Source organism: Pseudorasbora parva, chromosome 8, assembly GCF_024679245.1.
Source record: "Pseudorasbora parva isolate DD20220531a chromosome 8, ASM2467924v1, whole genome shotgun sequence".
Classification (NCBI taxonomy): domain Eukaryota; kingdom Metazoa; phylum Chordata; class Actinopteri; order Cypriniformes; family Gobionidae; genus Pseudorasbora; species Pseudorasbora parva.
Genome location: NC_090179.1, coordinates 31,992,835 through 32,017,994, shown reverse-complemented (window position 1 = coordinate 32,017,994; position 25,160 = coordinate 31,992,835). Strand labels below are relative to the sequence as shown.

General features: G+C 40.4%; 1 protein-coding gene across 10 annotated transcripts in view; it reads right to left on the bottom strand.

Annotated features, from left to right (window-relative positions):
• The window catches only part of tenm4 (teneurin transmembrane protein 4), a 294,119-nt gene that overhangs the window by 129,023 nt on the left and 139,936 nt on the right, over positions 1 to 25,160 (bottom strand). For 4 of the 10 annotated variants that reach the window (XM_067450933.1, XM_067450938.1, XM_067450937.1 and 1 more), the window contains exon 5: positions 7,684 to 7,930. In XM_067450933.1, the coding sequence (XP_067307034.1) occupies positions 7,684 to 7,930 (247 nt within the window). Of the gene's footprint in view, positions 1 to 1,521; positions 1,621 to 2,864; positions 2,940 to 7,683; positions 7,931 to 25,160 lie in introns of all 10 variants that reach the window. The other 6 variants (XM_067450930.1, XM_067450932.1, XM_067450934.1 and 3 more) reach the window with 3 other exon arrangements.

The window sequence follows — 25,160 nt, the reverse complement described above, 5'->3', positions numbered from 1 at the left end:
ACTGTCCTGTCCAATTAAAGTTGAAAATGCCCCATAAAACATATTTTAAAAGCTGATTTACTAGCATTAAAGGGTTAGTTCACCCAAAAATTCTCTGATTAATTACTTACCCTAATGTTGTTCGACACCCGTAAGACCTCTGTTCATCATCAGAACACAAATGATGATATTTTGGTTGAAATCCGATGGCTCAGAAAGGCCTCCATTGACACCAATGTCATTTCCTCTCTCAAGACCCATAAAAGGCAGTAAAGATGTCGTTACAAAGTCCATCTCACTACAGTGATTCTACAATCATTTTATGAAGCGACGAGAATATTTTTCTCGTCGCAAACTCAAAACAATGTTTCGAACTAAAATTCGTCCCATCACTATATGTCGTTATTTAGTTTTTTTTTGCGCACAAAAACTATTCTCGTCGCTTCATAAAATGATTGTAGAATCAATGTAGAGTGATGGACTTTGTAACGACGTCTTTAGTACCTTTTATGGGTCTTGAGAGAGGAAATGACATTGTTGTCAATAAAGGCCTGTCTGAGCCATCGGATTTCAACAAAAATATCTTCATTTGTGTTCTGAAGATGAACGGAGGTCTTACGGGTGTCGAACGACATTAGGGTAAGTAATTGAGATAATTTCCTTTTTTGGTGAACTAACCCTTTAAAGTGATAGTTCACCTAAAAATGAAAATTCTATCACCATTTACTTACCCTCTAGTTGTTACAATCCTGTATGATTTTTTTTTGTCTTCTGCTGAACACAGAAGATATTTTGAAAAATGCCGGTAACCAAACAGTTGATCGTTGACTTCTTCCATAGTATTCCTTTTTCCATACTATGGAAGTAAATCAACTGTTTGTTACCCATATTCCTATAACTTTTTATTGTGTTCAACAGAAGACAGAAATTCATACAGGATTGTAACAACTTGAGAGTGCATAAATAGTACAGAAGTACAGAAATGTAACTATCCCTTTGAGTTTATCTGGAAAATTCTGGAAAAACAAACAAACAAGCAAAAAAAAAAAAAAAAACACTCTACAGCTATGGGACTCTCTAAGAAGAATAAATTGTGCCTGTTGATAGTGCTATTAAAAGGATAGTTCACTTAATATTTATATATACATGGAATGAAAATGCATAAATGGTTAAAGAGTTATATATATATATATATATATATATATATATATATATATATATATATATATATATATATAACTCTTTAACCATTTATGCATTTTCATTCCATGACAAACCTTTATGACTTCTATCAAGGTAACTGGCTTCTGTCTTGTAGTGTGCACTTATGTACAATTTCTAAGGAAATAATGTTAATGCCTCCTGGGTTAATTAGAAAAGTTGTTAGTTAGGTGTTCAAAAATAAATGTTTTAAAAACATGCAATAGTAAGTGATGAAAAATGTTAGATTCTGTTATGTAATGAGAAACAAGTGTGCACGGGTACCACTATGCAGCATGGCAAAGCAGATTCCGGCAGCCGCGGTCAGATCATGCAACATACCCATCAGTGTAAGCGCCGTCACGGCGAGCTGTGGCCAGTATGTCCATCTCTATAAAGTTGTCCTGTAATGTCTCTAGGAATGTCTGCTTTGCTATGTTTCTACACACAGGTGGAGAGATGGACAGATGGAACATGAGTGAGACATGCGTGCAAGAGGGAGACAGAGATGTGCAAACACAAAACTGCGATCACCCGGCGAATTTGTGTAAATGGACGAGAGTGGAGAGGTGGACGAGGACAAACAAGCTCCGTTTTCCAATGACAGGGTGCTGGTGCTGGATCCAGAGCCTAATTTGGAACCGTTCCATGTATTTCAACTGCATTCCTAAACCTACTGTTCTCAAACTATTAACTCTTTCCCCACCAGGATTCTTTTTAAAAATTTGCCAGCCACCGCCAGGGTTTTTGACCATTTACTTTTAATAGCCCATAGAATATTTTGTTTTATGAATACCTCAGCATGCAATATATAAAAATTAAGAGCTGACCTCTTCTTTAAAAAAAAAAATGTTTTTAAAAAAAGAAAAACTTCTAGCTTCTTGCATTCCTTTTTTATCAACACTTGAATATGGGTAAGTTTCATAAAAAAAAGCAACATTTTGAACAAAAAGCTAAATAAATCACGTTTTTGTGACTGTTTCCAGATCAGATTCAGAGCGATGATTAAACACAGATGGAGTAGACGGAGTCCATCAACACCTCTAATGCTTACACAGTCCTGTAGCTCGTCCTGGGTCCACATTTCATTCACTAACATTAGGCAGTTTTGATTCATATGATGTTTAATGTTGATGATCACGTTATTTTTCATATGCATTTGATTACATACGATCGCTCGTTTTACTGCATCTTCCCCGCGTGTGTTTTGATCAGGAGATTCAGCACTCATTCAGGAGATGCTTAATAGCGCCCCCTAGCGTCAAACAGTGAAAACACGGAAACACTGAAAATTCTGTTTTTGGCCTGGAAGCGTTTTCTCATGAATAACGGAAAATTCCGTGTTAGGTGGGGAAAGAGTTAAACAACAACCTCAGAGAACAGATTAGCTTTGAATGCTAAAATTTGTTGGACACTTGCAAGACTCTTCAAAAAATGTGAAGAGCTCTGGTTTAAGAAACGTAGCCAGTTATGAAAACGTTGGCATCTCCAGTCAGTTGAAATGTGGGGGGGCGGTTCTGAAAGAGGTCTGCAGGTTCCCTATAGCTGGGCACCAGCACCATTTCAGTGAAAGTGGGGAAACAGAGACATCCTTATGGAACTAAAGTGCTGTGTGGGTTTTTTTCCCCCGTGAAACCCAGCACGCCCCGCCCGAGAGCGCTCACGTTCTTTTACTGCACATGTACCTTGTGTTGTACGACCCATGCCCCTCTCTGCAAGCGTCCTGTTCTTCTCTGATAAACATTAGAGTATTCTGGCTCCTTTATGATTGTGGTTAGAAGAAAACAAGGCATTACTTTTCCATTCACTTCCTCACGTTCTTTGTGTTTCAGGGCCTGACACAACACTTTTTAGAAGAATCACACATTATACTGACAGAATTCCCAAGTGGTTATGCTAAATCCTGCCTTAAGATGTGATTTTTTAAAAAAAATAATAATAAATGGTTTTATAAAGCAGAGGTTTATTAACATTCAGAGAGGAGCTCTGCATGCATTCAGTGAAGCATGTCTGCTGTAGCTCCGTGCCCCCTGAGACGGCTGTTCCATAAGGGAAGACTGAGATAATGCAATGGAGAAATGAACCGTCAACATGCACAGAGCAGGCGCAACACCTTCAATTCAACAAGAGAAAATGTTTGTTTTCTTTTCTCTGTGGCTGTTCCAGACTGCCTGCCTACTCTGCTGATTGTCTTTGGCCGGCTTATGTACATTTGTTAGTTTGTTTGGGCATTGAGAGGCAAATTAAAGTTTTAAACGAAGACGAGAGGGGCCTAGAGGCCAGTTTGGAGGAGTCCGAGAAAAAAATGCATAAAAGCAGCCAATAAGAGAATGCCATTGCCTGGCTGTCGTCCAATGGGAGGGCTCGGAAAGCCAACATATCCAGGGACTCATCCAACCCATTCCAGCCCGCTGTACAAAAGTCGTGAGGGGAACCATTACAAAGCCATTAGCTAAAGACTAAATGACAGGCCATCTTTCACTGCCCTTGTGGATATTGCTAATGGATATTCCAATTTCATCAGAGGGATTCAGATAATTGATCGCTCTTTTTTTAGATAGGAGGGAGGTGTGTGTGTGTGTGTGTGTGTGTGTGTGTGTGTGTGTGTGTGTGTGTGTGGGGTGGTGATGTCACTGATTTACTCGGTTTCCACCACTCTCCTCATGACGCATGTCGGCTGGTGGGACCATCTGTTTCCCTTTCCTGTGGGAATACCTGGTCCAGATTAAAGTTTAGGGAAATCCATGATGTTTAATCAGTCATTATGTTGCTAACTGTCCCTCCGCAAATTCAAATTAACATTCATTTTCCTGTTGAGTGGACCGTTCACACTCATGCCGGTCACAAACACACCAAGAGGACAAAGAAACTGCGAGTCTGCAGGCAAGTTTCCTATAGTGCTAATGTTTCAAACAATACGTGTAAGATACTTAAATTTTGTTAAGGAACTGTGGAGCAAAGTTTACGGTGTGGCTCCAAATATCTATAAGTGCTCATGAGAGTGATAATGGTTGAAGTCTGGCCTGCAACATTTCTTGATCTCATCTCCCCCTTATTTCCTGCCACTCTCCATTATAACTATTTGAGTGAATCTCACAAAAGTAAGATCTGAGTTATATTTCACTATAATGGGCAACAAAATGAAGATCATTTTAAAAACATTCAGGGAAAAAATTTGTTCACTAAAGAGAAAAAAGCAAACAAACATTCTCATTGCTATAATACAGTAATAAATAACCCTGTATAGACGCAATGTTACTTTTAATTGAACGTTCATAACGCTTCTTTTCCGTGTTTGTTTTCAATCCTCAAACAAAGATTCGAAAGGTTATGAATCAGCGTAATCGATTCATGATTTGGATCGCCAGTGTTACGTGATTTCAGTAGTTTGGCAGTTTGACATTCGAATCATGAATCAATACGCTAATTCATGACCATTTGAATCTTTTTTTGAGGATTGAAAACAAACACGGAAGAGAAGACAATGTTGAATAAAGTAGTAGTGTTTGTTAGTTTGTATATTTGTTATTAATACCAAAATGTATTGTCGATGCTTCAAGAGATTCTAATGAACCAACTGATGTCACATATGAACTACTTTGATGATGTTTTTATTCCCTTTCTGGACATGGACAGTATAGTGTGCATACACTTGGATACGCTCTTGGACAAAATATAAAATATCTTAAACTGTGTTCTGAAGATGAATGGAGGTCTTACAGGTGTGGAACGACATTAGGGTCATTAATGACATCGATTTCATTTTTGGGTGAATTAACCCTTTAATAATAGTTCGTTAAAATATTTGGCAACTTTTTCAAATGCATATCTAAGCATCAAAATGCTGAAAAATATATTTACTCTATATATTTATTTTTAACGCATCTTTTCAGGATTTTTGATTTTCATAATGGTTTTCGTGAGATTCGCTTGAAATATAAAAGCAAAAAAAACCCTACTTTAACATTGCAATCCGATCAGTAAATCATTTTGACTTTGTGTTCCGAGACCTAAGAGATGTACAGATGCTCTTAGCACAAATATAATTCAAAATAACTTATATTTATTTCGGCTGCTGCAAAAGTTAAGACATTTGAGTTGTAGGCTGGGTTGAGCAGTGCAGGAGATGGAGGTAATCTGAGTATCAGTATGTATCATTTCTCTTCGGGCTGGTCTGACAGCGCTGATTTGCCTCTGCCATGCATGAGGAGAATCCTGAGCAATGCAAACAGACATCTGAGAGGTTCTTGACTGATCTCCTCCACACAAGTGCCTCAGATAGAGGCAAACAGAGCAAGGGCTGATGGGAGATAAATAAGGAGCTGAGTTTATAGCAAAGCCCCCTTCAGAACCTTGAGAGAAATCACCATCTATATACTGCATTCTGGGCTTGAGATAGATACAAAACTGCCCAGACAGCACAGGAAAACAATGCTTTTCTCTTGTTGTATATTTAATCATGTTTTGAATGGATTTTGGCCTAATACAGATATATGTAAAAACTGAAGCACATGAAACTTCCACTATCAGAACATTTTTATGTTTAATCATTCTGTATTATTATTAATAAATAAATACGGGGGGATTAAAGATGGAAAACATGAAAAACTGGCAATTTATTTTCTTCAATATATATATATATATATATATATATATATATATATATATATATATATATATATATATATATATATATATATATATATATATATATATATATATATATATATATATATAAATATATATATTTGTAAAACCCCAAAAGCAGTAGTTCTGAAATGTAAATTAGGGTTGAGCTGGCCGTTGCCATCTCTGCAGTGAGTCATTGCATGTCACTCGCGGTTAACTGGCAATGGGCAAAGAGGCGGGAAGTGGGCGGAGTTGAGGTGACTATCAGACATTAAACAAATGGCTATGCACCTGTCACTCAAAGTGGCCACACCCTTATATATGCAGAACTTAAAGGCTTTATATAATGTAAACAAATGATTTATTGAAAAAATCCACCCCCCTCACAGTTGTCATGAAGGGCAAAATTACCAATATAGACCAAAACCACAATTTGCACCAGACTGCAAACATTTTTTTTGCTGTAAAGTTGGGAATTTTAACATCGGACTCAATGAGATTCTGCTCCCTTTTGGAGCCTGTCTCTAGTGGCCAGTCGATGGATTGCAGTTTAAGTCACTTCCGTATTGGCTTCAAGAGAAACTGAGGGAGGTTGCCGCTTGATCCTGCTATATAAAATATTACACATCAGTATAATAATATAAAATATATTTAAGTTGACTCCTCAAGTAAGCTAACTGGCTAACTTTAGCTCTTTATTTGCATTCCTTTTAGGTTTCATTTTGATAATTGTCTCACGATCAAGTTATAATTGATACAAATGATGTGCTTAAAGGGTTAGTTCACCCAAAAAATGAAAAATAGCCCAAGATTTACTCCCCTCTCAAGCCATCCTAGGTGTATATGACATTCTTCTTTCAGACATATAAAATCTGAGTTATATAAAAAAAAATCCTGGCAAATCAAAACTTTATAATGGCAGTGAATTGTTGACATAAAACTGCATCTATCCATCATATAACTGCTCCGCACAGCTCAGGAAATTAATAAAGGCATTCCAAACATTTCTTACACATTTGTGTAAGAAAAATAGCTATATTTAAAACTTTATAGACTAAAATAACTAAGTTCCGGTGGATTGCCGTACGCATGGATTCACAGCGAAAGAGTAACCCTTGACCCTTGAACCCTTGATGCATGCGTATTGACGAACGCAGAAGTGCAGAGGATAGAGCAAAACAAAACAGGGGTTATTCTATTGCCGTAAGTCAAATTGTGTACGGCTTTCCGCCAGAAGTTAGTTATTTTAATCGATAAGGTTTCTCGCACTTTTCCTCAGAAGGCCTTTATTAACACGCGGAAGCTGTGTGGAGCAGTTATATGATGGATAGATGCACTTTTATGGACTTCCTAAATGAGAAAACAATTCACTGCCATTATAATGCTTGGATTTGCCAGGACTTTTGAAATATAACTCAGATTTGATTTGTCTAAAAGAAGAATGTCATATACACCTAGGATGACTTAAGGGTGAGTAAATCATGGGCTATTTTTTGTGTTTGGGTGAACTAACCCTTTAAGACTGAGCAGTAGATATTTTTGAAAGTCAGTTAGTAAAACTATTTTAAAGAAATAATTCATTAAATGACAACACATACATGCATCAAAAGCTACTGCATTACAGCAGGAATGACCCATTAAACGATATTGTGGAACAAGAGGAGATAAAAGGCTACATAAAGACTCATTAACTATTAAGAGTGTAGTTGAACTTTTAAGCAGATACAACTAGCGTAAAACGCTTCATGCAGCCAGCATATGCATGCCTTACGATGCATTATAAACGGCTAATGTAGAGTCACTCAACTCATTTTGACATCACAGAGCTATTTCATTAGCCATTTTACCAGGAGAACAGCACAGCCCCAAATGTACCTGGTCTCTAGAGGAACGTTGCTGTTGAGAAGCCAGTTGTCCTGGGCACTGCCTGAGTCCTGGGCACTTGTAGGCCCCTCATTGGGAGCAGAGCTATCAGTGGGTGCCGGGCTCGGGTTGCTGCGCTGGGTGTAGTTGCTGTGGCTCAGAGAGCCAATGGAGGCGGTGTGGTGCTGACTGGGGGAGTGCGAGTGCGACAGGGGCAGTGGTGGAGTCCGCAACCGGGAGTGGTTCTGGAACGAGCCCTCTGAAACAAGAGAAACAGCACTATCAGCAATTAAACAAATGAAATCACTACAGTGTTCATTAGCATATTGTGTACAGACCTTTTTCCGTAATGTATTTCTGATACTGCATAGGTAAACAACTTGATTTTCAAAGATAAGTCAATAAAGTTGCCTTAAAAAGAAACACCTAGCTTAAATCTTACTACACTCTGTCGCATCCAAATAGAGCTCCGGCTTCTAACAGCTGGAATCCCACAAACACTCATGAGCCAAAATACGCTGCAGACAATCTGTCATTATCAAGTAGACTGAATTACCCCTCGTCAACCTGTTTGAAATTCACGCCATGATCAACTGCAGCTTGTGTGGTTGGACCCGACAAGACAGCTTCAGCTTACGACAACGCTTTTGTCTACTAAAGCCACTTTGCGTCACGGGAGATGGGGGCTATCAGACAGGAGATTGTGAGCATCAGATTGTGGCAATCCAGACGCAGATAAAGACCCTTGTGTCCTTGTGCGCTCCACAGCCATTCATTTCCATATCTGCTAAACCATTCATCAATCAATAAACTAGCGCCTCATTGCGTTAAGAACCCTTACTTAACAAGAACAAAGGAGTTTCATTTTACACCTGTCGGCAACACTCAACGGCCTTTTTACTGAGAACTTAAGCTGTTAACGGTGAAACTATGCTAGAGATGTTTTATTTACATTTAACAACTTTAGCTTTTTTCACTAAAGGTCTAGCTAATGTGCTAAGGGTGTTTATTTACATTTAACAACTACCTTCATTTGTTAAAGGGTATAGCAAATGTGTTAAATGTTTTATTTACATATAAAACAGCATTCATTTGTAAAAGCTAATGTAATACATGTACTTTCATCCACACAGGTATAGCTAATTTGATAAATATGTTTTATTTGCATTTAAGGACAACTTTACCTTCATTCACTAAACATATAGCTAATGTGCTAAATATGTTATTTACATTTAAGAACAACTTTACCTTTGTTTGCTAAAGGTAGGCTATAGCTAATGCGCTAAAGATGTTTTATTTACATTTAAGAACAACTTTACCGTTGTTCACTAAATGTATAGCTAATGCGCTAAATGTGTTATTTACATTTAAGTACAACTTTACCTTCATTCGATAAAGACATAGCTAATGCGCTAAAGATGTTTTAATTACATTTTAACCTTCATTCGCTAAAGGTATAGCTAATACGCTAAAGCAAATACGACACATATGTTTATTTATATTTATGAACAACTTTACCTTAAAAAGCTTACCACTAAAGTCTACCAAATAAGTAAATGTAGGCTATTTGCAACAGCCTTTTAATAGGCTGACAGATATTAAACAAATAAATAGGCCAGGTACATTGTTATTGCAAAAAATAGATTTCACAAGACAAACAGACATGGATTACGCATAATAATGGGGACATCCTTCACAGTGGGTTATCTGAAGTCCGACAGTAATTGTCTTTTGTTGCAAAAGCAGAGTGTTGACGGCTGTATATGCTTTTAACTATATAATGTCAGATATAGAACATGTCAGAAAGTGTCAGCACAATCCAGAAGTTGAATCTGTAAATTCATAAACACATCAAATACACCTAAAATAAATCTAAAGTAGATCATCAAGAATAAAGATAAAAAATAAAATAAAAACATCTCAAATCAATCAGGTGCTGGACAACTAGTCAAACATCCTGACCTAACAGCATCCTTACACCTTGTTAAAAAAAAAAAAAACTATTGAAATATACATACAAAAAAAGTGGTTCTTTGGCTTGTAATTATAGGGGAACCACAGTGCTGTATAGCACCAAATCTTGGTGAATTAGTGGCTCTTCAGCAGTTTTTCACCAGTTCTTGACTAAGGTGCTATATAGCACCATTACCTTATACAGAACCTGTTAAGCCCCTGTATGGTTCTTCAGCAGTTTTTCACAGCAGTGAAACTGCTTGTACAGCAGTTATTTAGCACCACTGCTGTACAAATTACATTTCAAGCCCCTTTTAAAGGTTCTTTATACACCAAAGAACTACTGTTGGTGCCGTTTAGTACCATTATTGAGGAAGAAATAAAATGTGATATGGCTCCTCTTATAGGTTCTACATAGCACCATTTGACAAAGGTGCTATAGAGCAACTTTGAAGATATTGTTCTATTTGGCACCAAAATGATTACAAGCAAAGAACCACTTGTAGTGCCAAATATCACCATTTTTTAGCCTGTATCTTTCTAAGGTATACAGTATCAGTCAAACAATTCACACCAAATGATAGTTTACAACTTGAATAAACTTTGCCATTCAATAAAAATGTTAAATTATTGATACATGAAAATTATATAATTTCATTGTTTGTTTTCTGCACATACCCTCATTGGGTCTCATGCTGGTTGAACCACAGAACAAAATTTCTTAAAATAAAGAATTTAAAAATTGAAAATTACAGCAAACAATGTAAGAAATAAGTTTAATAAGGTTTTCATGAGCCATTTTTCTTCATATTGTGGGTAGCTATATCACTCGTCTTTGAACCTATATCAAAAATATAAAACAATAATTATTTTATTTATTAATACAAATATTTATCACAAAATAGGTGTATATACTACAATTTAAATTGTAATTTTATTTTTGAAACAAAAAACAAAACAAAACCAAAACAATCTGTCATGCAGAAACTCTTGAGAATGCTTTTGTTGCTGCTCGCCTGAACTGACCTTCATAACCAAACTTCACTAAGTATTGCACAAACACAGCAACACGGATAACAATGTACGGCATTGAGCATAAGCAACCCTGAATCATTCCTTACTTCTGAAAACTGCAAAAGTTGCATGCTTTGAAGGTCTTACCGTAGTTTCACACACCAAGCGACACAGTATGTTCTCTGTTGGAGGCATGTCACCGGGGTGAAAGAACGCTAGTTCTCACATCTCTCATATGACTAAATGAGTGCTTTGCACCATGTGGTGAGTGCACATTTCTACCGAAGAACATTATGGGATGCGTCACTGACAGGGACCCCTTTACTTTTTTTTTTCCTTTCATTTTGGGCACAAGGCCGGATCATTTGTCAGAGCCAGTGACAGATGGGCCCGTACCAATGCCGCATTCCCACAATCCTACGCTACCAATTACTCAGAGCTCTGTTGCGTCTCTGAGCCAAGCTGACGATGGCCCCGGTGAAACCGGATCAAAAAAGACAGAGAGCTGGAAGAGAGGTAAACCGTTTCCCCTGCACTATGATGGTAAGTAACATGTGGCCGTATTACAACTATGACAACGGTTTATGATAACAATACTTATCATATTGATAATACCTATTGATATACCTATAATACCTTGATATAGACTTGTATTTTTCCTCTTATTGCAATTTAGCATGCAGTAAAAGTAAGTCATTCATAGGCTGATGTCCTAATGATTATAAAAGCTGTGGCTCTTAAGGAGGCATTGAACTGAAATGCAACATTTTGTCAGGGAAAATCAATTATAAACATAGAGCCCCTCAGGTAACAACAATAACAGCATAAAAACACCATTACGCATGTAATGAATGCTCCAAATAGTAATAGACTACAAAAAGTCTAGGCTAGGGTTAGGGTTATTTTCCGAATAAGTTTGTCTTAAAGCAGGGTTTTTATTCCCTAAACAGCCAGTAAACAGAAATGCTGATGCAGCGTTCAAAGGTTTGAGCTTCATTTCCATTGAAAAGCACAGAAGGTAAGGCTCATTCGAGTCCTTGAGACAATGAGCATAATAAGAAGAGAAGTAATGATTCAGCAGGAACTATTCAGCGCAGTCCAGAAGGACCTGCAAGACTGGAAGGTCTTTGATCGACTTGTTTGTTCATGAGTTAAAAAGTTTGTTCTGCCAAATAAAAGACAAGGCAAAGAAACTGTTAATTGGTCTCAAAAGGTCTCCAGAAAAAGAGGAACAAAGTATTTTTAATATGATTTCTTTTTCTTCCAGAAATTAAGTCTATTTTAAGACTTTTAGAGTTTTTGGCAATACGTTGCTTTTTTATTATTTAAAATAATTATATGGCAGTATTTATAATCTTTTTTGAATTATACAAAATAATTCCAAATTTAGAAGAAAAGTAAAATGTTTTTAAATAAAATAATGGTTTTAATTCTCTTTAAACAAAACATCTTTTAATAAAAAATAAAAAAATGACTTTTTTTGTGATATTCACCCTCTCTTGAGATTAAGAATATAATAGGCACCTAATTACTCTAGATGACACTTTGCTGGATGTAAAATTGCTTTATGATTACAAGACAGCAAATGAATAAAATAGCAATTACAAAGGGAGACAAGCAGTTCTCTGTGGAAATCCCATGGCATATTTATGTAGATTATCAGCATGTTTTAAGTAGGGGAGGGGGTGTACTCAAAAGAGGTGCAAGAACTTTACTAAAACGTGTTAAAAAGCTAATTTGATCTGTGTGAATGTTCTTGATGAGTTTGACTCCATTTAACAACTGATCACAGTCCAGAAATATTTCAAAAGCTCTTCTCTCAAGCTCAATATTTAAAGGCGTCAAAAGACCATTAAAGTTGTCTGAAGTCAATCTCCAAGGAAAATTGGGTTGCTCCAGTCAGCAGTGTTAGTTAACCGACGAGTGACACTAAAACATCAAACCCTGGAGCAGAATTGATTTGTGTTTATGAATAATTGATAAGAAATGAGGTCATACAAACATAAGATTTACAAAAAAAAAGACTAATTACAAAAAGATAGACAGATAGACACACACAGACAGTAAGTTACATGGCTAGACAGACAGACAGACAGACAGATATATAAATAGATAGATAGACAGACAGACAGACAGACAGACAGAAAGTTAAGGTGTAAGACTGGCTGAAGAATGAAACAAAATCCCACCACAAGACAAATACAACATTAAATGGCATCGACTGCTGCAAATCCAGCAGCTCAAAATAGGAAGAGTGACCATAGATCGCTCAACAGCCGTCTATCCTGCTAGGTTTGTTTTCTGGTTGTACATGTCTAGATATGGGTGGTGGTGGATACTGTTTTCCGAACAGCGTGAAAAGCCGACAGCCACCCTGAGTGTTAATGGAAGGTTTTGTGTGTCTGTGGTTTTCACACTTTTTCCTCCATTCAATCATCAGCTAAGGTGTTGTTCTTAACCATTATGAAAAGACAGACACATGTGGGAATAGACGCCGTCTTCACGGGTCTCGTATGAAGGCTAGCAGATATAGCTTACGGCGCTCAGAATCAGTCATGCTCTCAAACTCATCAAGTGTGAGCAACCGCCGGCCTCGCTGACATCTTCACAGCTATACTAAAGGAATGCAGAAATACCTCTCACTGCATGTTGATTCGAAAATCATGTGGAATCAAAAGCAAATGTGCGGTTTTTCATTAAACGTGTCATTTTTATGTCCCCTTGTGTCCCGAAGACATATTTGAAATTGAAACGTGCAGATGGCCCTGTCTGGCACTTTGTTATCTCCATGGTAACCTCAAAATGGATTATATAAATAAAGTGATGATTCATGAGCATGCAGTGTGCATTTACAAAAGGTGACAATGCATTAGGAAAACAGCTGGCTTGTTGCAATTAGAAATATGGACTGTGGAAGCACACTGGTGTCTAGCTGAACGCAACATATAAATAATTGTTCTCATTAAAAATAATTGCAGGTGAAACGCACGAGAACGGTTAGTAGGAAAAAGCTCATCCTTGCTGCCCTTCTGCAGCCACACCATGTGTTGCTTATTAAATCCCTTTTCCCCTGTCCGCTATGATCTCTCAGAGTGTCCCCAGTGGATATATGTTCCGGAGCGACCCCGTAAACCTCATTCGCTAACCTCGGCCCGGCAATGGGAGGGGATGATTAAATAAGTTCCGATGAAACCCAACTGATCTAAATGCATAGCTGCACAGTGACCCAACTGCTTAATTTCCACCTGCTCATTCCTGTCTGGTCAACTGCAAAGGCATGTTGTGCGAGCCCTCACATAGGGGGATCCATATACCATTAGCGGCCCACCATGGCCCAAACCCCATGCTGCTCTGCGTAAAAGGATGCTAAGACAAGGGGGGCCCTGTGGTGAAGAACAGGGGCTCAGCAGGGAGCCCGTGGCCCAATAGCCATCTCTCCGGGAACAGGACCCTGAGAGAAAGCCAGGGGCCATGGAGCAACACATGCTCAATAAAAAGACCTCAAGCTTCAACGGGTCTGTCCCATCAAGCTAACAGGACCTAGCGGGCATAGAGATCTTTCACTTTTTCTTTTCTACGTTTTCCAGCTTGCTTAATCTCAGCCTTTTTCAATACAAAAGACATTTGGTTCAGGAACTATATAGTTTATGGAATTTCTGCAACAAAGATAAATGAATGGAAAAATACAATACGGCTGAGAGCCCTTTGGTTGATAGAATGCTACGGATGCATTTTTTTGTTGATAATATAGAATCACTCTGGGAAAAGTGAAATTGCCTCAGCCTGATAACTCCGTCTCTGGTTGATAGCTATAAGCAGAGATGAATTTTGGGAAGTGCAGAGATTTCCCAGTGGGGAAATTTGTGAGTTTTACTCTGCCGGTGCGGCCAGATTTTGCTTTATGTTGAGTTTAAACACTCGGGATACGATATTTCAAATGCTAACCACCTCTGTATCCGTGATTCGATACTTCAACTCTCTGCAGATGTAAGGTTTCGCCTTCACATGTTTTCACGTGTAATTCCTTCTCAATTGCCGGAAAGGCATACCAAATTCCTCTGAAAACACTCCGTGTTCGAATTCACAGCCCGAAACCCTGAGATAAGCTTTTTCAGATTTAGTCTCAGCACTGGATCAAATTTCTGGAACTACAGAATAACTTGTGTTTCTAAAGACACACAAAATCATATCGACACCGGCAATATGAATCTGGGCCTTCAAACTCCCTTATCGTTTTACATGAGAAGCTTACCCTGTCCATGCCCTTTCTCTCTCCAGAACTTTACAAATCTGAAATGCTGAGCTCAGGTTGCAGAGCAGGGCCCTTTCACAACACAGTTAAAAATATGCTTTAATATGCTGCCATATCATCCTGACAAGGTGAAGAAATGACAACGAGAGGTATTGACTCATGTCATCGTCAACCCCAAAAACATTTCAAAATATTACAGGCTCAAACCCATGACACGTATCTTTCAAGACATCTGTTTTTGTTTACATAAGTGCAGGGTGAAAAAATAGATCAGAAACTGTGAAATATTTGGCACTAACTGCGCTAATTAATCCGCAGCGTGTTTTGGACTGCAATTTATGCCACTCAGTGTGAACGTGTAGGCACCTCTTCATTAAAAACCAAGGACTATAACAAAGGCGTGACCACCTATCCAAGAGTCTGTCATTACAGCATCACTCTTATTAAGCCTTGAGCTATCTGGCATATCCGTATTAGCATTATGCTAATATTCGGGTAAATAAAAGCAGCTGGCTGCTTATTCTCTGGTTAAAAAAAGCATATCCCAATCTCAAACAGCAGGGCAACTGGTTAAAATAGACTCATTAGGTGGTTCAAATGAATAAAAAACAGTTTTTCTTTTCTTATTATAATAGTGTCCTTGTTCTGTTTACAGTTGTCAAACAATCAAAAATGACAATGAGGGTGCTCTTCACAAGAGCAGGCTAATTTCCATAATTTACCACTTGTTTACCTACAATCACAATGTCTACTTTGACACAGCCAGTGTTTGGATTGACAAGTGTATTTGCTAGCAGGTAACTCCGAAATTGGTATTTATATGCAAAAGGACACCAAATTAAATATGAATATTTCCTGGCGGTATTCTGAGAGAAATTGACAGCTATAAAAATAGTAATTCATAGCGAAGAATAAGTTGTGTGGCTCAGGGGTACGATTACTAGATCGTGGTCCGGTTCTATTCATGCAAACCCTACTGGAGTCACTCTGAATTAACTGAACAATGTGAACGGAACCCTATTTTGTTGTGCCCACTGCCGTATTGTGCCTTTGTGTGCATGGAGCCATCAAGAGTCTAGGTTTTTAATGCCAAAATGACTGGCAGTGCAGGGGCCGTTGACTTACAATGAAAAGTCACTGACTTGTAAGAAGAGAAGTAAAGAAAGCAAGATCAAACCTAGCATAGACCTTGTGCAACACAGCATAGCCTCTGGCAGGAATCTCGCTATTTTACTACCAGGACGCTAAGCTTAACTCCAGCACATAAACTTACTCTTCCGCGGCACTGTGGTATGCTACTTTGTCTCAGTCAAATAGAGCCTTATGGTGCCTTGCATAGCTCGGAGGCAAGAGACCGATTCCTTTGGTGAGTGTGCTACCCCTCACTGGCAGCCCGAGGGTAACCTATATACCGATGCAAATCACAGCCATTTGTCGGAAAGATAAATCCCATTTTAGCACTGGGGTGCCACCGCTAGGTGACCAGGATGCTAGCTGGATGCTGCGCAGAGAAAGGAAGGTTCTTGCCACTGGAGGCTAATTCATTGCTTTACGAAGGGCCACGTGGAAGCAGGCAGGCAGAATTCTCTTGAGCTTGATGTAATTCCAGCCTTGGGTGGTTAACTTGTAAAGGCTGATCAATTATTTACAGCATTTTTTTGTTCAACTCTGTAAAGAAGCCTTGAGGGAGATGCCGAGAGCTGCTAGCGATGACAGGCTTCATATCGACTGCTCAGCATCGACATGCTCTCTGCTCTCCTCCAATTATCAAAGTGATGTGAGGCTTTTTTTTATTATCTGGAAACCATGTTAACAAATCTAATTTAGAATTTGTTTACCTGTTGCAGCACATACAATAACATAAGATGGACGCTATCTTATAGCATTGTCTTCTAAAAGGACAGTAAGTTCAGAATCACTGCAATGGGTCACAAGTCAGCTAGTTTATCTACATTTTGTCTTACATTGCTTGAAGTGGGGAAAAAGTGGCAGTTCTCCCGAGGGTGTGTGTGTGTGTGTGTTTGGGGGGTGGGGGGTGGGGGGTGGGGTTAACTATGTAACGGGGTCCTGGGGAATGCTCCCTCATGATGTTTATTTATTTATTTTTTTTCAAATAAATTTTTGTGGTATCCACATATGCAAAGTTGGTTGATAACAAAGTGTAATAAAGTAATATCCCAGTTAACAAAGACTTTTTTACACAGTTGTAATAGAAATATTTTGCACAAAAATCTACTCCCTTCACAGATTATCTATTATAAAATCTGCAAGTCAAAATTCACCACAGTAAATACAATAGAACGGGATAACACTGCACTGTAAAATCTTATTTCAAAAATAAGTTACCTAGTTGCTTTCAAATTTTGAGTTCATTGAAATAAAAAAATTGAGTTAATACATTTTTGAGAATCGACAATTTTTATTAAAAAGATTTTGTAAGCATATTGGGTAATTATATGTGTTTTATTTGTGAAACAGTGAACAGTTGACAGTGAAACATGCCAAATTGATATAATAATATATATATATATATATATATATATATATATATATATATATATATATATATATATATATTATGGCATGCCGTTCAGGAAATTATAGTATTTATAATATGATTGGTTGTATATATTGAATGAATGTCTGAATATATGGAATGAAAGTCTGAATATATGGAATGAATGTCTGAATATATGGAATGAAAGTCTGAATATATGGAATGAAAATCTGAATATATGGAATGAAACTTGAATATATGGAATGAAAGTCTGAATATATGGAATGAAAGTCTGAATATATGGAATGAAACTTGAATATATGGAATGAAAGTCTGAATATATGGAATGAAACATGAATATATTGAATGAAAGTCTGAATATATGGAATGAAAGTCTGAATATATGGAATGAAAGTCTGAATATATGGAATGAAACTTGAATATATGGAATGAAAGTCTGAATATATGGAATGAAAGTCTGAATATATGGAATGAAACTTGAATATATGGAATGAAACTTGAATATATGGAATGAAAGTCTGAATATATGGAATGAAACTTGAATATATGGAATGAAACTTGAATATATGGAATGAAAGTCTGAATATATGGAATGAAACTTGAATATATGGAATGAAAGTCTGAATATATGGAATGAAACTTGAATATATGGAATGAAACTTGAATATATGGAATGAAAGTCTGAATATATGGAATGAAACTTGAATATATGGAATGAAACTTGAATATTTGGAATGAAACTTGAATATTTGGAATGAAAGTCTGAATATATGGAATGAAACTTGAATATATGGAATTAAACTTGAATATATGGAATGAAAGTCTGAATATATGGAATGAAACTTGAATATATGGAATGAAAGTCTGAATATATGGAATGAAACTTGAATATATGGAATGAAACTTGAATATATGGAATTAAACTTGAATATATGGAATGAAAGTCTGAATATATGGAATGAAACTTGAATATATGGAATGAAAGTCTGAATATATTGAATGAAAGTCTGAATATTTGGAATGAAAGTCTGAATATATGGAATGAAACTTGAATATTTGGAATGAAAGTCTGTAATGAAAGTCTGAATATATGGAATGAAACTTGAATATATGGAATGAAAGTCTGAATATATGGAATGAAACTTGAATATATGGAATGAAACTTGAATATATGGAATGAAAGTCTGAATATATGGAATGAAACTTGAATATATGGAATGAAAGTCTGAATATATGGAATGAAACATGAATATATTGAATGAAAGTCTGAATATATGGAATGAAACTTGAATATATGGAATCGAAAGTGTGGACTGGCATGAAACGCCCCTTTCCTCTGATTGGGCAACCAAAGATCAGCCCGTGCCGCTTTCAGTGTTTCCACAGATCCGGTCAGAATAAAGGCTTTTTCACACCTCAAGCGTGAGCGGCGCGTGAGCAGCGCGTATTTTTCCGGCGCCCATGTTAATCAATGAGTGCATTCCCACCAGGAGCAGGATCGTCGCGTGAGCAGCAGTGAAGCGGGGGTTTCGGCGGCGAGCCAATTTTTGTTCTGCTGACGCTCAATTAAAGTGAAAGCACACTTTTAATGGACAAAATAAATATGCTTTCACACAAAAAGTGCTTAAAATGCACACAAGAAACACGTGTAGTGTATTTTAACAATAAGTGTGTCAAAAACGAAAACGAAGAATAAAAAAATATCTGTAGCCTAGAAGATTTACCCATTTAAACTTGTTTTAATTATTACGTTTGGGTGAAAGTATGGTTATGATTATAAAAAATAAAGCAAAAGAGCCAGAAAATATGATAAACTTTCTTTTAGTTTAGTATGTAACAAGAATATATATTTAGCTATGTATAGCCTATCTGCAGCTGCAGTCGGTGTAAAGTGAAAGCACACTTTTGATGGACAAATAAATAGAATATCACACAAAAAGCGCTCTGAATGCACACAAGAAGCACGTGTGGTGTGTTTTAACAATAACTGGAGTAGGCCCTATGTCATTAAAGAAAACGAAGAATACAAAATATCCGTAGAAGATGTAACCATTTAAACTTGTTTTACAGTGTTTTGTTTTTTTATTCGCTTTGGTACTATTTTCACAAGCAAGGTGTACATTTTCAAAACTCATAGTACTAATTCCACAACAGATCATCAAAGTTCAATTTTTTTTCAAACATTTCAGCATATTTTCAATTGTATAGTACAATACACAAAACTCTACATTATTGGGGCAATTATAAAGATGGGAATATCCTAAATCCTTGTCCTTGCGGGGACATTTTTTGCTTTCTATGAGGAAACAAGCTTATAAATCCTACAGAATTATTAGTTTAGTTTTTTATTTGAAAATGTAAAAATGCAGAAAGTTTTGTGTGATGGGTAGATATAGTGTAAGGGGAGAGAATATACAGTTTGTACAGTATAAAAATCAATACGCCTATGTAAGCTATACCTAGGCAGATAATGAACCAGATGTGTGTATGAGTCTGTGTGTGCGAGGGAACATAGAGCAGAATAGAGTATAAGGGATGGATAAGACGGATGGAATCAAATACAGCATTATACATTACAATATGTATGCCATGTGATACTGTAAACAGATTACTAGACCCTAGAACATCATGGCTGTGTCATAACTTTATCACACCTTTTGATAACACACTAAATAGATACTATAACAAATATTATGGATTAATTTACATAAGTTAGGTAATGCAAACATATATTCTTATGTGGCATCTGTAGCCTGTGTTAGGCTACTGCAATTTGAAACATGTATCTTGCACTGTTTGCTGTTGGATGAACTGATTGTTAAAAGTACTAAATTGAAAGAAGATCATACAATTGTGTTTCGGCGATTAAACCAAATGTTCTAATTACATATTACAATAAGCTTGTGTTTGAAAAAAAAATGATTATGTGGAGTGAAAATATGTGTAACTGAATGAAAGCATTACATCAGGGTTTGAAAGAATGGCTAGCTGTGTTACAAGTGTGATCATGGATTTTTGTACTAAGAGTTTTGAAAATGTACACCTTACTTGTGAAAATAGTACCAAAGCGAATAAAAAAAAACTGTAATTATTCAGTTGGGTGAAAGTATGGTTATGATTATAAAAAATAAAGTAAACTAGCCAGAAAATATGATGAATATGAACATTTTCTTTTAGTTTAGTATGTAGGCCTAGCTACTCTAGCGTGGGAGCCGCTGCTGTGATGCTGTACAAACGCTTCCACTGTCAATACTCTCGCGCGTCTGCAGCTGCAGTGACGGGGTAGTTACGCTGACGTCCAGCTCATGCACTGCTCACGTTAGCGGTGTAAAACGACCCTAACAATCCTCCTGCTGGACGGATTCTTAAAGTGTTTAATAAACTCTCTCTCATCAAACAACCGGACTATGCTTAGATCGCACTGGACAGGGACTAGAAAGGGATCTCTTGTCTATAGGCATCGATTCGACAACCAACGTGCTAGAGAAATATTAGCTGCATTTATTATTTCAGAAATATTAATGTAGGTGTGGCAAGGGGGGCGTGGTTCAGCGAGGTCTGCAGCGGGAGAGAGAGCCGCGGGACGAGCGGTAAGTGAGTGGGTTGGACGCAGATTAATAACACCTGTCTCTTGTTCCAGTAATGAGCGCGGAGAGGGTATAAAACCTCGGCGGAACCAGAGACCAGAGAGAGAGAGAGAGACGGACGGTTGATGCTGAAACACGGACTGAGAAACCGGAAGCCGGAAGTACCGACCCGGAAGTGATCGCGAGTGTTTGGAGTTGGAAAGAATCTCCACACTACTAAGTGTGCTTTTGATATTGAGTTGATAAATAAAAGAGCATCAACCGTCCAGCCGACCCCCGTGTCCTCTTCCTTCCTCACATTAAGAACTTTGTTACATTGGTGCCGAAACCCGGGAGGAAGTAGGACAGCGCCGCCGCCAATGCAGACGCCCTCCGCCTCGCCATTTGCGGACATTATTACATCCCTCGCGGTCCTCCATCAGGACCAACACCAAGCCATGCTGGACCTTCGGGCAGACCAGGAGCGCCGCTTCGAGGCCATTGTCCGAGGCCAGCAAGAGGACCGCGAGAAGTTCCGGAGCTGGATCGACCGGGAGGCTCGCACCGAAGCCGCCGGGCTCGCCAGCGCACCGGTCCACGTGCCCCTGCACAAAATGGGGCCACAGGATGACCCAGAGGCGTTCGTTGACCTCTTTCAAAAGGCCGCGGAGGCCTGCGGGTGGCCCCGGGCACAGTGGCCGGTGCGCCTGATACCACTGCTGACAGGCGAGGCCCAGGCGGCTGCACAACAGCTACCGGTGGCGAACCTCCTGGACTATGATGACCTAAAGAAGGCCATCCTCCAGCGGGTCGGCCGCTCCCCGGAGCAACACCGACAGAGGTTCCGCTCCCTGGAGTGGGGGGAGGCCGGCCGACCCTTCGCGATGGCCCAACAGCTCCGGGACTCATGCCGCAGATGGCTCCTGGCCGGCGGAAGCGACGTGGACCACATCGTCGATCTGGTGGTACTGGAGCAGTTCATCGCTCGGCTCCCAAGGAAAACTGCCGAGTGGGTCCAGTGCCACCGGCCCACGTCGCTGGAGACGGCCATCCACCTGGCGGAGGACCACCTGGTGGCGTGCCCGGGGGTCGGCGCACCCCTTTTAACCTCTCGCTCTCTCTCTCCCCCCTCTGTGTCTCCCTCTCCTCCTATCCCTCTCCCTAGGTCACGCCCTCCGGGCCCTCCTCGGATTTCCCCCAGAGGCCGGGGTGGGATGGGCCCTGGACCGCTCGGGAGTTCGCGGGCTCCGCCCAGGGGGGCGGGGCTGCTGGGGATGGGGGGTGATAGTGGCTCTGGTTCCGCGCCCTCCCCGCGCTCATTGTCCAACCCACTCCCCGCCGCAGGGGTGGCGGGTAAGCCTGGGCTGGCCTGCTGGCGGTGCGGTGATCCGGATCATTTTGTGGACCGATGTCCGAGGATGGACATCGGGACAATGATCCGGATCCCGGACGTCCAGCGGACCACCCCCGATCAAGCAGGAGAGTACCAAATTCCTGTAAGTATCAAGGGGGGTACATATCAGGCCTTGGTGGATTCAGGATGTAACCAAACCTCGATCCATCAAAGCCTGATGCAGCCTGGGGCATTGGATACAAGCCGCATGGTTAAGGTACGGTGTGTGCACGGGGATGTGGTGGAATATCCGGTTGTCCCAGTCACGATACAATTTCGGGGGCAAAAGCATAGTATAGAGGTGGCGGTTAGTCCACACCTCCGGCATCCGCTAATTCTGGGGACGAATTGGCCCGCCTTTACGGCTTTATTGGGATCGTTGTGTGCGGATGCCGCTTGGGGGAAAAAGGCAAGGAAGGGGGCGGTGCGAGTACAGCTTGGGGAGACTGAACCGGGACCCTCGGAGACAACTCCAGAGGAACCGAGCGGGATTGAGAGACTAATTCTCTCGGACCGCGATGACTTTCCTCTGGAGCAGTCCCAGGACGACACCCTTAAGAACGCTTTCCAGCAGGTCCGATCGATCGACGGACAGTCTCTCCAACCTGCCTTGCCTGTCTCCTATCCTTATTTTGCCATAATAAAAGATCGGTTGTATCGAGTGACCCAAGACACTCAGACAAAGGTAGATACAACCCAGTTGTTAGTACCAAAGAGCCGCCGGGAAATGCTTTTCCAGGCGGCTCACTCTAACCCGATGGCGGGCCACCTGGGACAGGCGGCCACGCTGAATCGTTTAATGACCCGATTTTTTTGGCCAGGCATTCATGACAATGTGCGCAGGTGGTGCGCGTCTTGTCCTGAATGTCAGTTGGTGAATCCACTGGCCGCCCCAAAAGCGCCATTGCGCCCCCTTCCATTAATGCAGGTCCCTTTCGAGAGAATTGCGATGGACCTCATCGGGCCATTAGAGCGATCCGCACGCGGACATCGTTTTGCGCTAGTTATCGTGGACTACGCAACACGATATCCGGAAGCAGTGGCTCTCCGCAACATCTCTGCGAAGAGTGTTGCGGACGCACTGTTTCGTTTAATCTCCCGAGTGGGGATTCCGAAGGAAATCCTCACTGATCAAGGCACAGCGTTTATGTCACGCACGTTAAGCGAATTGTACGGATTATTGGGCATTAAATCCATTCGAACAAGCGTCTATCACCCACAAACAGACGGCTTGGTCGAACGATTTAATCGCACTCTTAAATCCATGATCCGTAAATTCGTACAGGAAGACGCCAAAAATTGGGATCGGTGGTTAGAACCCCTCTTATTTGCTGTGCGGGAGGTCCCGCAAGCCTCCACGGGGTTTTCCCCCTTCGAGCTTCTCTACGGACGGCAGCCCCGGGGGGTGCTGGACGTCCTACGAGAAACTTGGGAGGAGGGGCCTTCTTTGGCCAAGAACGAAATTCAGTATGTGCTGGACTTGCGAACAAAACTCCACACCTTGGGGCGGCTATCGAGGGAGAATTTGTTGCAAGCCCAGGACCGCCAGAGCCGGTCATATAACAGGGGTACAAAACTACGCAAATTCACACCGGGAGAGAAAGTGCTCGTTCTACTCCCTACGTCGAGCTCAAAATTAATGTCAAAGTGGCAGGGGCCGTTTGAGGTCGCACGACAGGTAGGAGAGCTCGATTATGAAGTGATACGATCCGATAGGAACGGGGCACGTCAAATATACCACCTCAACCTGCTAAAAAAATGGAATGAGGTGGAATCAGTGTTGTTGGCAACGGTGATCGGGGGAGAGGATGATCTCGGGCCAGAGGCGAGCATTAAAGCGCAATCAGTCGCGCTGGCCCCTGGGGGAGATCACCTCTCACCGTTACAACTCACTGATTTATCAAAATTGCAGGCGGAGTTCGCTGACGTGTTCTCGCCCCTACCGGGACGTACCGACTTGATTCAGCACCATATCGAGACCGAGCCGGGCGTGGTAGTTCGCAGCCGGCCGTATCGCTTGCCTGAACACAAGAAAAAGGTAGTTCAGGAAGAATTAGGCGCAATGCTCGACATGGGAGTAATCGAGGAGTCCAACAGTGACTGGGCGAGCCCGATAGTTTTGGTCCCCAAAACAGACGGCTCGGTCAGGTTCTGTGTGGACTACCGCAAGGTGAACGCTGTGTCGAAATTCGACGCGTATCCAATGCCGCGGGTTGACGAGTTGCTTGATCGGTTGGGCACGGCTCGATTTTATTCGACGCTGGACTTAACAAAGGGCTATTGGCAGATCCCCTTGTCTCCATTGTCCAAAGAAAAGACAGCTTTCACCACGCCGTTTGGATTGCACCAATTTGTCACGCTTCCTTTCGGGTTGTTCGGGGCGCCCGCTACCTTTCAGCGCCTCATGGACAGGATTTTGCGTCCCCATGCCGCATATGCTGCTGCCTATCTGGATGATATCGTGATTTACAGTCACGATTGGCAGCGGCATATGCAGCATGTCAGGGCGGTCTTGAGGTCGCTGAGGGGAGCGGGGCTCACGGCCAACCCAAAGAAGTGTGCGATTGGGCGGGTGGAAGTAAGGTATCTGGGCTTCCACTTGGGTCATGGACAAGTGCGTCCCCAAATTGATAAGACCGCAGCAATTGCAACCTGTCCGAGACCCAAGACCAAAAAGGAGGTTAGGCAGTTCTTGGGGCTGGCGGGATATTATAGACGGTTCATACCAAATTATTCGGACCTCACCAGCCCTTTGACTGACCTTACTAGAAAGGGGCTACCAGATACGGTCCA